Here is a 16,081-nt window from a genome sequence, read left to right as displayed (position 1 = left end):
AATAGGGAGCTCTAATGAAAATATAAAATGATTTAAAATTGAAATAATTAGTATATAAATATATTCCGTATATCATTATGTAATTGTTTTATTTAAAATGGGAATCGCACGGTGTCACAAGTAACAATGAAAGAACAGAATGCAATCACAATCACATTTACGAGCCAGAAGATTAACTGTTTAGCAGAATTTTATTATTTCTAGTTTCCTCCGTAATTAAATAAAGTTATGCATAGCGCATACATACATGTATTCATGGAAGGTTAAGATAAAAAGCATAATTGTTTAATCCAAATAATACATATTTTTATTGCCTCAAATACAAATATAAAACGTCATCCCCCACTATATCACAAGTTTCTTACATTCTAGCAATACAAACAAACATTAAAATAAATACATAGTAATGATACGTAAGTTTTTTTTTTTTTTTTCATTGGAGTTACACGTGAGGGTTAGAAATGGAAGGGAAGGTGAGTAATTATTTGCGTTCGTGCTAAACCTGACAGTATTTCAAACCAACATTCAGTCGCATTAGCACAGAATCTATACTGAGTAATTCAAGTCTAAGATTTATTTCCACATTGAAATAGGATTTCCATTTATATTTGGTGTACAATGGAGTAAACATTTGGGTAATATAGGTATTTTTTTTCTCCAACGATTTCACATAACGGGGTGACTGTCTACACGGCTACCGTCTCCATTTGACTGACTAGTATTCATCACGAACAGCATTGACCTAGCAAACCGCTGATGTCTGGACTTTTGGACGCTGGTGATTTTCTCGCGTGTAAGATCTAAAAATAGATAATTTATTTTACCGGCTGCCCAGAAAGCAGCGGGGGGACTTGCAGCACACCTCTATCTCTATCACGACGTGATAAAGTGATAGGGTCGCCTCTTTGAAGTCCCGCCGAGGTCACGTAGACTACGGGAATAGACCTGCGCGCCAGTAGAGGCGACGAGGCATCTGCTGCGCCAGGCTATGTCGCATCTAAAAGCGCCCTAGTGCCTGTTGAACCTCGAACACGCTAGATAGTTCTGTTCAGCTGATCCGTGTTTTCCTGAACGACTTCCGAAGCTCCGCTTGAACTATATTGCAAACACAGCTAGCAAGTACCCTTTCGATACAGACAGATACTGACACTGCAGCGCATCTAGTGACTGTTTGGTATCCACGAACCAGATATTAAAAACCTTTTAAATTCAATTAAAAATTGTTTTCGATGTCGTCATTGACTCTTGACTGGACGAAACTCTGAAGGATACCCTCACCTCAGTTCGTCACTTCTCCACACGTAAGTAGCTGATTATAAAACACTTCTCCACAAATTTTAACCTTTGGCTTCCTCTATAGTTTGTACATCCTATTCATCCATTACAATTTTGGTACGATAATACACGAGACTGCTTTCCATGAACCGCTACCAATTAGTCTAGATGTACAAAGGCAAAGCTTAAGCTTTTGAGTACATGCGGTCATGCACAATGGAGTTTGAAGTTTGGAGTTAGGTGCCCAAACAATATTAGCGCACACATAATTACTTTTCATAACACATCTGATAGATTTTACTGACATCTTATATTTTACGGTTTTATGAAAGCTAGCCTTTGTTTATTGCAACAATCAATAGAATGCCATCCTTGACAAACTAATTTTTATAGACATCTTGGTTTCACCGGTTACTCAAATTCAAAAGTGTCCGGTTGGCGTGAAGTCTCTTAAGCCAGAGACTTGGCAACATCGCTGATGAACTCGGCGCCAGGCCAGAATTGGCAATTCTTTGCGTTGGAGCAACCCTTTTTCACTTTTATTAGCCGATTTCCTCGGGAAAGACAAATTTATCCTCCCTGTGTATTGCGAAAATTTCTGTTGGATTATCTTCTGCTGCTCGATCGCCGTCGGCTCCGAATCACTGAGGGCTAGACCAAAGGTCTGTTGAAACCTGAAGAGATCAAACACCTAGTGTGGACAGCACAGAAAGTTCGAGAGTTGTTGATCGGCCTCTGTCTTCAGGAATAATCCCCTTTCAGTCGTGACGTGGTTTTTATCAGATACGCCCCCACCTTTTCCAGCGGGGTTGAACTGGCTCTGACCTCTTCAGAGAGAGTCACAATCCCCTCAACGAAGCACGCGCCGAAATCACGATCTCTGCACGCCTTGTGCTTTCGAGTTAAAACCCGCAGTTCGCTCTGAGCACGGGAATCAATTCCGCACTGCTTCCAATTTCCCGAAACGTTAACTAACCGTTCTAATATTTTTTTGCGGTCTAGCCTGTCATCGAACTTAACTCACGAAAAAGTCCAAAATTCGAACCCGCGGAAGATCTTGGTAGTCTGAGCAGTGTTGTCAAATCAAATTCTCCGTGGCTGGATTTACGTACACATAACGGTTGTGCCACCGAAAAGAACGTAAAGCAATTCAATTGGTAGCTGTTTTTATTTTTTTTTGCTGGCACAGCTGCTTAAAGCTTCACATACATACCCAAATATTTACTCTGTAAATCCTCACAGGGAAATCGAGAGTGTCCTTGGAACTCTGGTTTCCCAGTACGAGCGCGGTCGACTGCCGTGCAGGGCCGAGTGGGTGTGGGAGGGGAAGGGGTTAGAGGAGAGGGGGGTTAGAGGAAGGAAGGGGGTAGATGTCCTGAGGAAGGGCCTCACTTGCCCAGCAGGATCTTCCTGCCGGCGCCCATGTTCTGGCCCGCCTGGGTCGCCCCCTTGTTCTGCCCCGCCTGGAGGCCGATGATGGTCTGGCCGGCCTTCAGCTGCTCCTCCGTGAAGTCTCGCTTGCACTCGTCTGAGGGCTTGGGTCCCAGGTAGGGCCCCTTCCACTCCGGGTGCTTGTACGTCTGTCGACACACCGCACCAAACCCTCAGCCACAGACTCGTTCTCTACCACAGCCCTGCACCACACACACACACACACACACACGTGGTCACTGGAAGAAAACCAGGCAAGTCCAGTTTTTAGAACTCTGCAAAAACCACAAGTCAGGAAGTGCAAACAGCATCTCTCATGAAAGTTAAAGACATTAATAATCACTGCTGACAGCAGACCACTTGTACCGGTGTCTATTAGCGACCTGCTTTTCCCAGTAACCTCGCTCTTCCGAAAAAATTGAAACAAGAATGCAAAGTTTCAGGTTAACTCACAGCATGATTTCTTCCTAATCATGTGCCAAATGACAACTACTGATAAATACGAGTGTGATTTTTAATAAACGACACAAACGTATTGTCTGTATTATCTGCTACGTGAAGGGATTGTCAAATGTTTGATGTGTGAAATTTTGGAATGTTAAATTCGCTATGATCAAAATTTTCAAATAATTTTGTGGGAAATGTAGTCCCTTGGAGGAATAAATGACCCTGGACAGGTCTCTCCTCCTCAACATGGGGAACATGGTGGATTTGAAAATGCGCTAGTGAGTCTTCAGTTTCACCCACCCGTGCAATTATACGCACCTCCATCCTTGTCTCGTAGCACCTCGCCGTGTCTACTGATCTGTGTGTGGACGAAGTGATAGCTTACAGTTCATTCATCCTTTTTTTTTGTGATTACAAATAGTGGCATGGCCTAAAAAAAAGGTTGAGGTATGGGAGAGGATTCACGTAAATCTTTCTGGAATATGAAGAGGTGAATTTTGTTTTTGTTTTTAGCGGTTGCATATACATTTTTGCCATGCAGAAAAACAAAGGCAATGATAAGTTGACATCTCGCTTTGCCATTTTTTTTTTGGAATACCAGTCGCAGTCGGATAATGGCCCGAAATTTAATTCTGAAGAGTTCAGAGTATTCTGTCGAGCAAATGGCCGCAGGATGCTGATGTTCCTGGTGATAAAACAAGCTGGTGTTGGACGTTAACGAGCCTTCTACTGCGTCGCAGGTTCTCCTCGTGTAAGCTTGGCTCCTTGCTGGACACGTAGACCAGGGCGCGAGGTTGTGTACGCTAGCCGTGCCAAAACATTCCCGGCTAGGGGGGAGGGGTTGGTTATTTTGGAGGCGAACCAACTGGTGGAGGCTCAACACATGTGCGCTCGGGCAGAAGTACAGTTCCAGCGAGCACAGCTTTCGGTCCTAACGGATAACACAGGGTGTTCATCGAACCATGCTCCCTCACCGGATGCTCACGTTCACACCACCAGTAGGTTTCCACGCGGAAGGGTGGAGTCCTGGCAAACTCGTAGATCAAACCTTCACGTATTTTATCAGCAAATACGTTGAAAAGCTAAAAAATTTAGTCTGGACCCGGTAGAAAGTTGGAAAAAGGAGAAATTTTTAGCTGCTTTATTTGCACCTCTTTTTTTTCTGAGCCAGACATTGAAAACTTGTTTATGCGATGCTTACACAATTGCCTTATTGTAAAAAAGAATTCCTAAGTGAAGGCGATGATGTCATCAGGGCATAATGAAAATATAAAGTGCAATGCTAAGGAGTAGGAGTCTTAAAGGCGGGACGGAAATGGGGCACTCCATGTCATGTTTGCACTATCGCTTACTTTTTTTTTTTAACTTTCTAACTCGCGCACTGCACACATTACCATGGACTCTCACGTCTCTAGTGACGGTATTCGAACACACAACAATAAGGGTTTAGGTGTTAAACATTATACACCTGTACCTTAACCGGATTCCTAGTGCACTATAGGACACGGCCAGTCCCTTATTTTAAGGGAATGGATTTTGGTGTCATATTAGTTACCGATCCGTTGCCCAGATTCCGCGCCTGCTCAGAGCTTTTTTTTTCGGTGATTTCGTTCAGATGGTGGACCCGCTTCTGGCGCCATTAACTCCTATATAGTCATTTTTTTGTGATCATGGAGGTATACACCAAGCGTGTTGGTGTGCCAAACGAAACTTCATGACAGCGAAACTATCCTGGAATACATTTCGCACACTTTAATGGCCGTGACAAGAAATAATCGCAACTTTAAAAAGTACTAGATGATATCAGGAAAGGCTGTACTATTTTTTTTTGTGCGATGGTGCTGCTATCTCTAGTATTTTTTTTTTTTCGTGACAGTTGTATCGATGGTTGCGAAACGTCCCGCCTGAATGCGTTGGAACCAGTTTCTTGGCCTCGCGCAAGGCACCCGTTTATTAAAACTGTTGCACATTTGTGTCCTCATCTGGGATTCGGTTTTGGACACTTTCTGGAACACGGGCCGCGAGTTAGGTTACGGTTGTGTCCCAACTGCTTTACACGAGCGTTTTTGGGGGCTCCCTGGCTAATGCGTGTGACCGTCACGTGCCGGCGAGTGTGGCTCGTGAGTGGCTGTGGCCTCGGGAGACCACTCGAGAGACATCGGGTGGCCTCGGGAGATCACTCGGGAGGCCTCAGGTGGCCTCGGGTGGTCTCGGGTGACCTCGGAACGCCTCGGATAACCTCGGGAGACCACTCGGGCTGCCTCGGGCGGCCTCGGGAGACCACTCGGGAGACCTCGGGTGGCCTCGGGAGATCACTCGGGAGGCCTCAGGTGGCCTCGGGTGGTCTCGGGTGACCTCGGAAAGCCTCGGATAACCTCGGGAGACCACTCGGGCTGCCTCGGGCGGCCTCGGGAGACCACTCGGGAGACCTCGGGTGGCCTCGTGAGACCTCGGGTGGCCTCGGGAGACCTCGGGTGGCCTCGGGAGATCACTCGGGAGGCCTCAGGTGGCCTCGGGTGGTCTCGGGTGACCTCGGAACGCCTCGGATAACCTCGGGAGACCACTCGGGCTGCCTCGAGTGGCCTCGGGAGACCACTCGGGCGAGAACCACTCACCGTCCTTCCCAGGGCGAACAGCGTCGTGACGACCTGGGCGATGTCCTTCTTCTCCCACAGGTCCACCGTCTGGAATACGTCCACGTCGTTCACGCCGTAGTCTTTCAGCGCCTTCTGGAACCTGCCGAGGAATCAAACAAAACATGAGCGAGTCTTGCAATACTCGCCAGGGATGTGTGACTTCTAGCCGCCGCAACGAGCATCTCATGTTGCAAATACACTTATGATAAGAAACTGGACTCGAAATTTAACATAGAATTGTTTAAAATAATGCCAAGCGTGATAAAAAAAATGCCTCAGTTGTGTTTTTAAACTACATTTCTTGACGCGAAATCACACGTAGTTTTCGCACCCGCCACTAGAATTCGCTGCCAGAGCAGCTACATCATCTATTGAGTAATTTGATAAGCAGACCGAAAGTTTAAACTTTATAATGAAACGGCTCCGATATAAGCGAAAAAAGACTTGAAATTTTTTTTACTAAGCTCCGGCTTTGAACCTGATTTTCGAGAGGCGATTTTATTAAAGTACTGCCCATCTTGACAAAATTCACAAAACAGTTAATACCATAAAGCTTTCCTTTGGCTATGTATACTTCGGTTCGCGCCATCCGTTACAGATGGCAGCACCAGGGTTACACATTTCGTTCCAGGTGACTTCCGTTTCATTTTCGAAATTACTCCTACCAAATGCCGTACATCGAGATTAGATGTTACACATAAAAAACATATTTTGAAAATACTAGACAGTTCTTTTTACCGAACCTGTCCTAAAAACGGTAGACTTATACATAGAAATGTCTTTGATAACATAAAGAACACACTATTTTTCAAGTTTAAATAGTTGGTTTGGTAAACAAAGAACATGTCGACCATACATAAATAGGATAGCAGCAACTGTATTCTACTTCCACATTGTGCAAAAAACGTATTGAAGCTTTTTGTTGAAATATTATTTCCTAGTTTATTTAATGCTAATCTAATTTTGAAGTCTTTCTGGGTTAGTGAGATCAAATTGCTATGTCACGTTTCTTAAAAAAAACTGTGGATTTGGAAGATTATTGATATTTGAAATGAGGTTTTGTTCTAAATAATGTGTGATCTTGAAATACTCTTCTTTAAGTGAATATAATCTCGACAGTAATAACTGTATCAGCATTAAATATTTTTATTTTATTTTGTGAACGCTAAAGGTGGTAGTCTTGAAGCACGAGTAGAAAAGAAATAAATACAAATTATATTTTCATTTTAAAGCAGAATTAAACCTTTTAAGTACATTAAGGTAGCCGTCCTGGCTACAGTTATTTTTGTGTTAAGTCCTAGAGTTGCAGAAGCTTCAAGGGCATCGCAAGCAGGCGGATTAACCATCTCTTCGCCTTAACACGTCAGCATGGATGACAAGTTTAGCTAGGTCTTTTTTTATATAGCGGCACGTGGAGATCTGTGTTTTCCTTGCTACGTTTAACATTTTAAAACCTTTAAGTTTCGATCATTTTAGTAATTTTTACGTTTAATATGATGTTCGCAGGTTTTTCACGGCCATTGTCTGAAGTAGCTTGGCTCCTGGGCTGTAGCCGCGTCCTTGGCGAATAATTCAACCGACGTTTCTGGTCGACATTGCAGTCGCCATCATCAGGGAGCAGTTACCCAGGTAGGTAGGTAACTGCTCCCTGATGATGTCGACTGCAATGCCGACCGAAACGTCGGTGAATTATTCGCCAAGGACACGGACAAACTACTTCAATTTTTTTACGTTTATTTAAAATTTTAATACCATGCATTTGCAGACGTTTCGTTTAGATGCAAAACTAATTTAGAGCCGAACTTTCCCTCGAAGCTTTGCTTCAAGTCTCTGTCAGCTGGGCTGGACCCGCCACGGTGCCAACTGCAGGGAGAGTGGTCACGAGATACTCGTGTCCCTCGGTCGCTGGTCGACTGTCAACTGTCCCGGCGCAGAGAGGCAGCACGCCGCCACGCCAGGCCGGTGTTGGGACATTTGGCACACGGCCAACCCCCGCCTGTCCCGCGGAAACTGACCCGGTTCATTCGGAATATTTTTAACAGACTTGCGTTGTGGTTGCCCAACGAACTATGAAAATAGGTGTCCTGATTTTTCATGTCACCAGCAGCCGATCATCTTGAGGATTAATGGACGTGTGTGCAAGTTAAAAAAAAAGGTTCTAAAAAACTCAAAATCGCTTTTTTAAAAGATTACGCGCGTTTTTCAACTCGTCGTGGTTTGAACATGTCGTCGACATCAAGTATTTGAATTCGTGAAACGTTTCCAAGTATGGATGAAGTGAAAAACTTTATTCGTTATATTTAAAACATGCGATATTTTTTGGAATGTTTTGTACAAATAAAAGTCTACTCATGTTATAACTGTTTATGAATCCACAAAAAAATATTACAGCTTCACTCTAAGAGAGATCTGGAACCAAAAATTGGTTGTCTGTAAAGTAGGTTTACGGACGATAGTTTAACGTGACAACGTCATAACAAAACATTGATGAAATGATTGCATACTTTTATGAATAAAATTGAATAATTTTTATTGAATTATCACTATTTTTATGGATACAAAGAAGGAGTGAAATGAAATCTACAATTTAATTGATATTTACTTTTATTTGCACTCATTAATTCAAATATGTTTATTACTTTAACGAAGAGATTATTTTAACTATAACTTTTATACATGTTTGCTATTTAACTTCTTCCAATCGGTGTTATTCTGTTAAGGATAGGACGGTGATAGGAAAAGTAGGAAACGAATGGGAGTGTTTCAAGGATGATGTGCCTCGAAAAAAAGTCAAAATCGATGGTTGTTCCAATCGAGTGGAAGAGAGATAGATGCGGCGCAAGCGTACAATGAGCGTAACGGGAAAATGTGCGTAACGGGACAATGTGCGTAACGGGACACATTTTCCGTGCGTGCAGCCGGCGTTCATCGATTTATTAGACGTTTTCACGTAAAAAATGAAATTTTGGTCCAAAAAATTGTTGTCGGAGAGGGTATTACGATAAAAAAATAAAAAAAAAACATCATTCACGTTGGTAACGCGCCTCTATGAGACTTGTTGCGGTAATACTATATATTTTAAGCTGGGATATTAAAGATGATAGCTCCAGAACTTTCCTGTACCACTGTCTGTAGAAATTTTCATACCTAAAAGGTCCATGCAAACACTCGCCTAAGCCTTTTTCACCATCCAAGAAGTTTACATTACAGACGAAACCACGAAACGCAACTTGTACAGGCAAGTGTTCAACGGCTCTTAAACGGGTTTAGACCCTGCCATCTTGGATTTTTCTATCTTTTTACCATAATTCTAATTTTGAACTATTTATCCGAATTTTTTTTTGACATGTCAAGGCATAAATCATACCTCCCAGACCTTCCATAACTGCCTGCACCCACATATTTACCAACAGGCTCTTGTCTGTAAGCGCCACGAGGTAACAACTTATTACCTAATTTACGCGGGCGACTACAACTGGCATGATAAGCACACTAGTTCACAGGCGATGACTGAAAAAAGTAGCCAAAGCTATGTCCTATGCCATGTGAAGACAAAAAATTTGGTACGAAAGCTTTATTGCGAGTGGCAGGGGCGTAAATCTGTAGGATTCGCTGGGGAGGGAGGGAGGGAGGGCCGAGAGTTTTCCACGTGGGGCTAAACCGACCCAAGTCATCTCTGGATACAGTGCTTGCAAGTTGTAAACTGGTCACGTATTGGCCTGCACGCATGCAATGAGCAGAAAACTTTAAAATTTACACGATGGAGTTTTCACATTTCAGAGGTCACGCTTCTGAAAGTGCAGGCAGCGCACCTCTAAGTGATGGAGCTTCTTAATTCCAGGGGACACGGGCCCTCTCTTGCTACACCCCACCCCCCACCCACGCCCTCGGGGGGTGTCTACACTCTTGGCAAGTTATCAGAACATTTGGAATCTCAAGAAGGGCGAAACCGGATGCCCTTTACGTGCTATCCGAATGAATGCCGAGCCTTCTGGAACCTCCGCTCCGAGACACACGCCCGAGACACCGGGTGCAGTAATCATTTGTTATTACTGAGGTGCCCGCCATCTTGAAATTTGGGCGTCATCTTGGAATCGTGAAATTATTTAGCTAGAAATTCGGGAAAAAAATCCAAACTTCATTAAATAAATTGACAATCAATTTACAAATTGATTCGATCAGTTCCTGTCCTTGGTTCGATACTTGAACAGTGATAAGTGTAACTAAATATTAAATAAATTTTATATTTTGGTTTCCATTACCTTTCGCAGAGTTTATTAATCATTACCTCTACGCTCTTGGCAAGTAATCAGAATGTTTGGAATCTCAAGAAAAGGTGACACCGGACCCCCCCTCACGTGAATTGCCGAGCCTTCTGGAAGCGACCCGTGAACGCCGCGACGACTCTCCGCTCTTACTCACGCCCTGAGGCGTGAGGGTGAGGAGTGAAGGTGAGGCACTCACGTGTTGATGTTCTCCATCATCTTGAACTGGCCGCCGGAGGTGTTGACCTTGGGGATGCTGCCCGGGCTGATCTTGTTCATGAGCTCGCACAGCACCTGTCCGTCGCGGATCACGTCCTCGAACTGCTCTCCGCCGGGGAACTTCCGGCCGAGGATGGCCTCGATCCACTCCTGCGCCTCCTTCTCCATCTGCGGGTCTCGCTTGCCCGCCAGCTGCGACACACACACACACATTAGAGGTGGGTCGCAGAGTATCAGCCTGCTACTTTGTAACTGATACATGCCTGTATCAAGTACTGCATATGAGTACACTATTCAAGTATCAAGTACTTTAGTATCAGTTTAGAATTCGCCTGGAACAACACCACGGTCAATGTGCGCAGAACCCGATCGCAGATGACGGTCACTTGGGCGGAGCTTGTGAAAGGGGAGGGAGCGGGAACGACGAATAAGGGATAAAGAAGGGAAAGGATGTAGGGGTGGAAGCGCAGGGGAAGGCGTTGAAGGAGAGGCGCAGAGCGAAATTGTTACGAGTCGTTTTGTTTATTGTCCCACATCAAAGTACGCTCAGTGCGCAGTGCGTGCTTCTTGCGAAGACTGAAGACTCAGATTACGAAAGGCGTGGAAAGAGAACACCGATACCTTTTTTCGACTACGAAGAATGTAGAATGAGAAAACTGATACATTTTTACGAAGAACGTGGAAAGAGAAAACTGATACCTTTTTACGCTTGTGATGACGACACGGAGGATGTGTAACCTGTAACGAGAATGCTGATACCTTGTTGCTTCCTGGGATCGCTACTGCTGTCAGCTACTTGTAACCACTACATTAGTGTATCAGTAACTGGTTGGAACAGATAGCGAAAATTGCTGTAACAACCCACCTCTAATACACATATACACTCGTCTCCTCGGTGCCTCGTCCGCATCTCCAGAATCCACGCCGACTACAAGGACACACTTGTTCTACAACTACAACTACAACTACAACTAATAATGTTCACAGGCTTTCACGGGCCAATTGTCTGAAGTAGCTCGACTTCTGGGTTGTAGCCGCGACCTCAGCGAATAATTCACCCGGCGTTTCGGGTCGACATTGCAGTCGCCATCATCAGGGAGCAGTTACCTACTGGACAAGGACACGGCTACAACCTACAACTACAACTACCAGACGTTTCGATGTTGTTATTTCGGCGTGTGATAGCTGCCATCTTGGATTTGCGCCGTCTGCTGTGGGATGCCATCATGTTTTACATAGATGCTCCAAAATGAAAAAAATTATAAAAATCATCTTTGCAGTGAGTTGGAGTCGATACGCTCGTATTTCGATGTTGTTATTTCGGCGTGTGTCAGCGTTCTGTGTAGCAGCCCACGCCAATGTCATCATTTCCTTTATAGTGATATTTTTTTTTATAATTGGAGTTTTTGGTAAATGATTATTACCAAATATAACCGGAGCTCCAGATATAGCATTTCCACGAATAAATAATATAACAACTTGTGCCGTCTAGGAGATTTGCGTCATCTGCTTTGGGCCGCCATCATGTTTTAGATGCACAAAAGAAAAAAAATTATAAAAATAATCATTGCAGTGAGTTGGAGTCGAATCAAGGGAAGCTATTTCAATGAAAAAAAGGTGAGAGGCACGGACCTCAGCCAATATGCTGAATGATCGGTTAAAAAGAAATGATAACAATAAGAAATATATGGTTTCAAAGCCTCTGGGAAACTGTAGTTCTTGCTAGTTTAGTGTGAACAACAAGTTTGTCACGCTTGTGCTTTAGCGACCTTTTGTGACTCCAGGGAACTAAAAGCTTTTTTTTTTTACAAGAGTTTATGTTGTGGCATTACAAGTATTGCTACTGTAATTTTATAGAAGCAAATTATATTACAAGATACAATGTTGTACTTTTACAAGGGCAGGCGCACGTAGTGTTACGAGGATTCTAGAGGTGAGGCGACGAGGCAGGCCGGTCAGCCCGGCTCGCCAAGCAGCGCAGAGGGGGAGGGGGGATCCAGGGGAAGACACCCACCTCCCCGACAGGTGCCAGCGTCCGTCCCTCTGCGGCGATCGATTAGGAACGGCGCCTCTAGCCCTGTCTATCGAGTGTTCGACACGTTGCCCAGAGGCCCGCTGGCGTGAAGTGGCGTAACTAGCACGCTGTTGTTCTGGGAGCTTCGAGTGTTATGTCGAAGATTCTGATGACGCGACACTGATTATAATTACAAAAAAAAATTGTTCGTTTTACAGTAATATTTTGTGTGTTTTTTTTGTAGTTGGTGTAATCTTAATGTATAATAAACACCTAGTTTTACTGTCCATACCGTACGTGTTTGTTTATACGTACACACACATAAAATATTACTGCTTTGAACCAAATTCCAGGGAGGTACATACGAATGAACTTTATTCGATTCACGTTAATCCGAACACCCTCCCCCTCCCGCCCCGGGTTGTTTGGTGTTACTGGATTTTCACTGTCTGGCAGGTGCTAAGGCGTTTTTTTTTTTACCTCCAGTAATTATTTTAAATTTGTAGTTTGGTATATTATTTGTTTTACGAAACTAAAAGAAATTTGAAATTTAAAATTTCATGTTCACCGTACACACTTAAAGAAGAATACTAGATAATAATATACATTTCATTTGCAAAACACACTCTAAAAATATAGAAAAATAACTGTATTCGTTGTCCTTAGCAAATGAATGAAATATAACGTTAAATATAATTGATTAGAATATAGTGTAAGTACATTTTAGTATCCTATTCCAATTATTTGCTTACAATTTAATGTTGTTAACTGCATGAATCAATTGTGAAAAATTTGAGTGGAAAACTGCTACAAGATTTAAAAAAAAAAAATTTCCCGAAATTTTAAACATTGAAAATAAAAATTAGAAAACATGAATAATATAATATCTATAAATCATGGCTAGTCTTTTTTTTAAAATTCCTTTTAATTCACCGTCAACTATCATGCTCTAAATAATGTTATTTATTCTGTTTAATATAATATTTAAATAGTTTTTATCATAAAATTACACAGTTTGCTTGAAATATTATTGGATAAGCTCTCCAGACTTATGTTAGGAAATATCCTACAGTCTACCAATAATGATATTCATTTTTAATGACTAGAGACCTGCAAACTTCGCGGATTTTTTCTGTGATAGGCCTAGAATTCAAACACATATACCTCTTAGATAATTTTGCTATTGGCTTACTGTTCATCTTGACGAATCTCAACCAATTACTAACCTTCAAGCAAAGAAGGATCGAATCACAGACAAACCAGCTGAGACGACTTACAGTGTCAACAACCAATGAACTTGCGTTATTTTCCCAGTGTACAGGAGAATGTGTAGTCTATCCTGACGGCCATCGAAACCGTGAATTTTTCCGGTCTCTAGTAATGACTATGCAATAAAGATAAGTGTATACCAACTTACGATTGGTTTTTCATGATTGTTTTGAACCAACAGTCTGTGCTAACTTTTATTATTTCTTTTCTAAATGAAACCAAGGTGCTTGGTGACGTTTGAAACCGCGCGAACAAGTGAATGTCTGAATGTTGCAAGACGAGTCAGTCCTGTGCTTTCTGTCAGCCATGGAATGACGCACCTTGGTAACTTTAGTAGCGCATTAATATGTGACACACGTGTCAATCATTTCTTTAAAACACGTGAGATGATAAAATAATTAAAAAATATATAACTACTTTGACATGTGAAATAAAATTTTCATATCCTTGTCAAGGTGGTCAACGAAATTGCTCATAATCCATTAATACTATCATGGATTACGTTGTATTCAGAGTTGAAGGGTAACGATATTAGTGTTGGCCTGCGTTCAAAGGAAACCTTAATGAGTGTTCATATTATTTAACAATTTCATAATACCTTTTTAGTAGTTTTTTTTTAAATTTAATGTTAATGTATTCGTAATTGACTTGAGAAACAATATAGTTTTTTTTTTGCGTTCGTCGGTTACAAGAAAGGCATTAATTGGGATAATTCATACTAATAAATTTTATTCATTAGAGGACTATTAGATTGCGAAATAATTTTTTAGAAATATCACATTTCCCTAAGAAATTTGAAAATTACTTGTCTTATTAAATAGGTGTACGAATCAAAAAACGACTAGCACCATCCATAATCTTCCTTTATTCCTCAAATTGTATTGACTTCAGTTAAACTTCAGCTACTGGGCGCCGTTAACGAACAATAGATTATCCCGTGTTTGATTCGTGATGGGGATGACTCGTTAACGAACAACAGATTTTCCATTGGGGGTATGACGTGATGTGGAGGACTCGTCAACGAACAACAAATTTTCCATTGGGGGTATGACGTGATGTGGAGGACTCGTCAACGAACAACAGATTTTCCATTGGGGGTATGACGTGATGTGGAGGACTCGTCAACGAACAACAAATTTTCCATTGGGGGTATGACGTGATGTGGAGGACTCGTCAACGAACAACAAATTTTCCATTGGGGGTATGACGTGATGTGGAGGACTCGTCAACGAACAACAGATTTTCCATTGGGGGTATGACGTGATGTGGAGGACTCGTCAACGAACAACAAATTTTCCATTGGGGGTATGACGTGATGTGGAGGACTCGTCAACGAACAACAGATTTTCCATTGGGGGTATGACGTGATGTGGAGGACTCGTCAACGAACAACAGATTTTCCATTGGGGGTATGACGTGATGTGGAGGACTCGTCAACGAACAACAAATTTTCCATTGGGGGATGACGTGATGTGGAGGACTCGTCAACGAACAACAGATTTTCCATTGGGGGTATGACGTGATGTGGAGGACTCGTCAACGAACAACAAATTTTCCATTGGGGGATGACATGATGTGGAGGACTCGTCAACGAACAACAGAATGTCCCATGGAGGGATGTCGTTATGTGAAGGACTCGGTCGTGTGACATTGTCACAGATTCACACGTTATAATCAGTCCCATCAAAGAGCGCCCTTTTTTTGACAGTTTCGCGTGAGGTACTAAGCTGTCATTCCACTCAAATTATTACATACAATAAACGAAGAAGGTACTTTTATTCTCCCCGAAGAACTAGGCTAGCCAAACCATTCACAGGTTGCAGCAGAAGTAAATTTAGCGGTTAAACCAAAAATCGTTGTTATAGTTGCCTGTCTGAAAAAAATGCATTTGGGCCTACTCCAGGATGTACAATTGCAATGTCTTAAACTTTGTCCGAATGAAACTGGTCGCTGATTTGGTCCGCGTGATCGTCTGATGTTATGCGTGGCATGGACGGTGGTCCGATTATCTCCCTGGTCCGAACATTTTTGTCAACTTTAATTTTTCGTCCCAATATAATTATGTATTTTGGTACCGCAGGACAACAACAGACCACTCGTGATATTTAATTTTCCGATTTCCCGTTTGAATGAAAAGAAAAAAAGTGCGCGAGATCAGTAAACAAAAACAATCGGAAAACATTCGCTCTGGTGACTACTTTGGAATTCGGGACATTCGGGACTTCACAATTGTGGACAGGGCGACAATGGGACGTCAGGGCAAGGACTGCTGTAGGCCCCGGGGGCTGAAAGCACTCACCTTAGCGCGAACTTGTCTCTCCAGAGCCATGATGCCGGTGTGTTCTCTCTGTTTGTCTCTGCTGCTGGCGACTTCGCGGACTGCTCTTGGCTTGAGCTCCGCCCGTCCAGCCGTCCAGGGTATATATCCTCCCCCTACTACCCCCCACTCGTTGGCACCCTCCACTTCTGGTGGACGCCACCTCCCCTCCCCTCTCCTCTCCTCCTCCACCATCATGACGTCCCAC

General features: G+C 42.9%; 1 protein-coding gene across 1 annotated transcript; it reads right to left on the bottom strand.

Moving 5' to 3' along the window:
* Nucleotides 1-281: 281 nt before the first annotated feature.
* LOC134537054 (muscle-specific protein 20) lies at nucleotides 282-16,081 on the bottom strand. Its single transcript, XM_063377282.1, has 4 exons — nucleotides 15,856-16,081; nucleotides 10,254-10,465; nucleotides 5,769-5,889; nucleotides 282-2,855 (listed from the first exon to the last, which is right to left on the bottom strand). Exons 1-4 carry the CDS (start codon nucleotides 16,069-16,071, stop codon nucleotides 2,664-2,666), a joined length of 741 nt encoding a protein of 246 aa, XP_063233352.1. The 5' UTR covers nucleotides 16,072-16,081; the 3' UTR covers nucleotides 282-2,663.

The sequence above is a fragment of the Bacillus rossius genome, chromosome 11 (genome assembly GCF_032445375.1).
Source record: "Bacillus rossius redtenbacheri isolate Brsri chromosome 11, Brsri_v3, whole genome shotgun sequence".
Classification (NCBI taxonomy): domain Eukaryota; kingdom Metazoa; phylum Arthropoda; class Insecta; order Phasmatodea; family Bacillidae; genus Bacillus; species Bacillus rossius.
This window is presented reverse-complemented; position numbering and strand designations above follow the sequence as displayed.

Bases quoted from the DNA above. Each gene is read 5' to 3' on its own strand.
- LOC134537054 (XM_063377282.1), bottom strand. From the start codon at position 16,071: ATGATGGTGGAGGAGGAGAGGAGAGGGGAGGGGAGGTGGCGTCCACCA. The intron at 5,890-10,253 runs GTGAGTGCCTCA...ATTCCTCGGCAG, and splicing joins ATGATGGAGAACATCAACAC to GTTCCAGAAGGCGCTGAAAG. The intron at 2,856-5,768 runs GTGAGTGGTTCT...GTGTGTCGACAG, and splicing joins TGTTCGCCCTGGGAAGGACG to ACGTACAAGCACCCGGAGTG.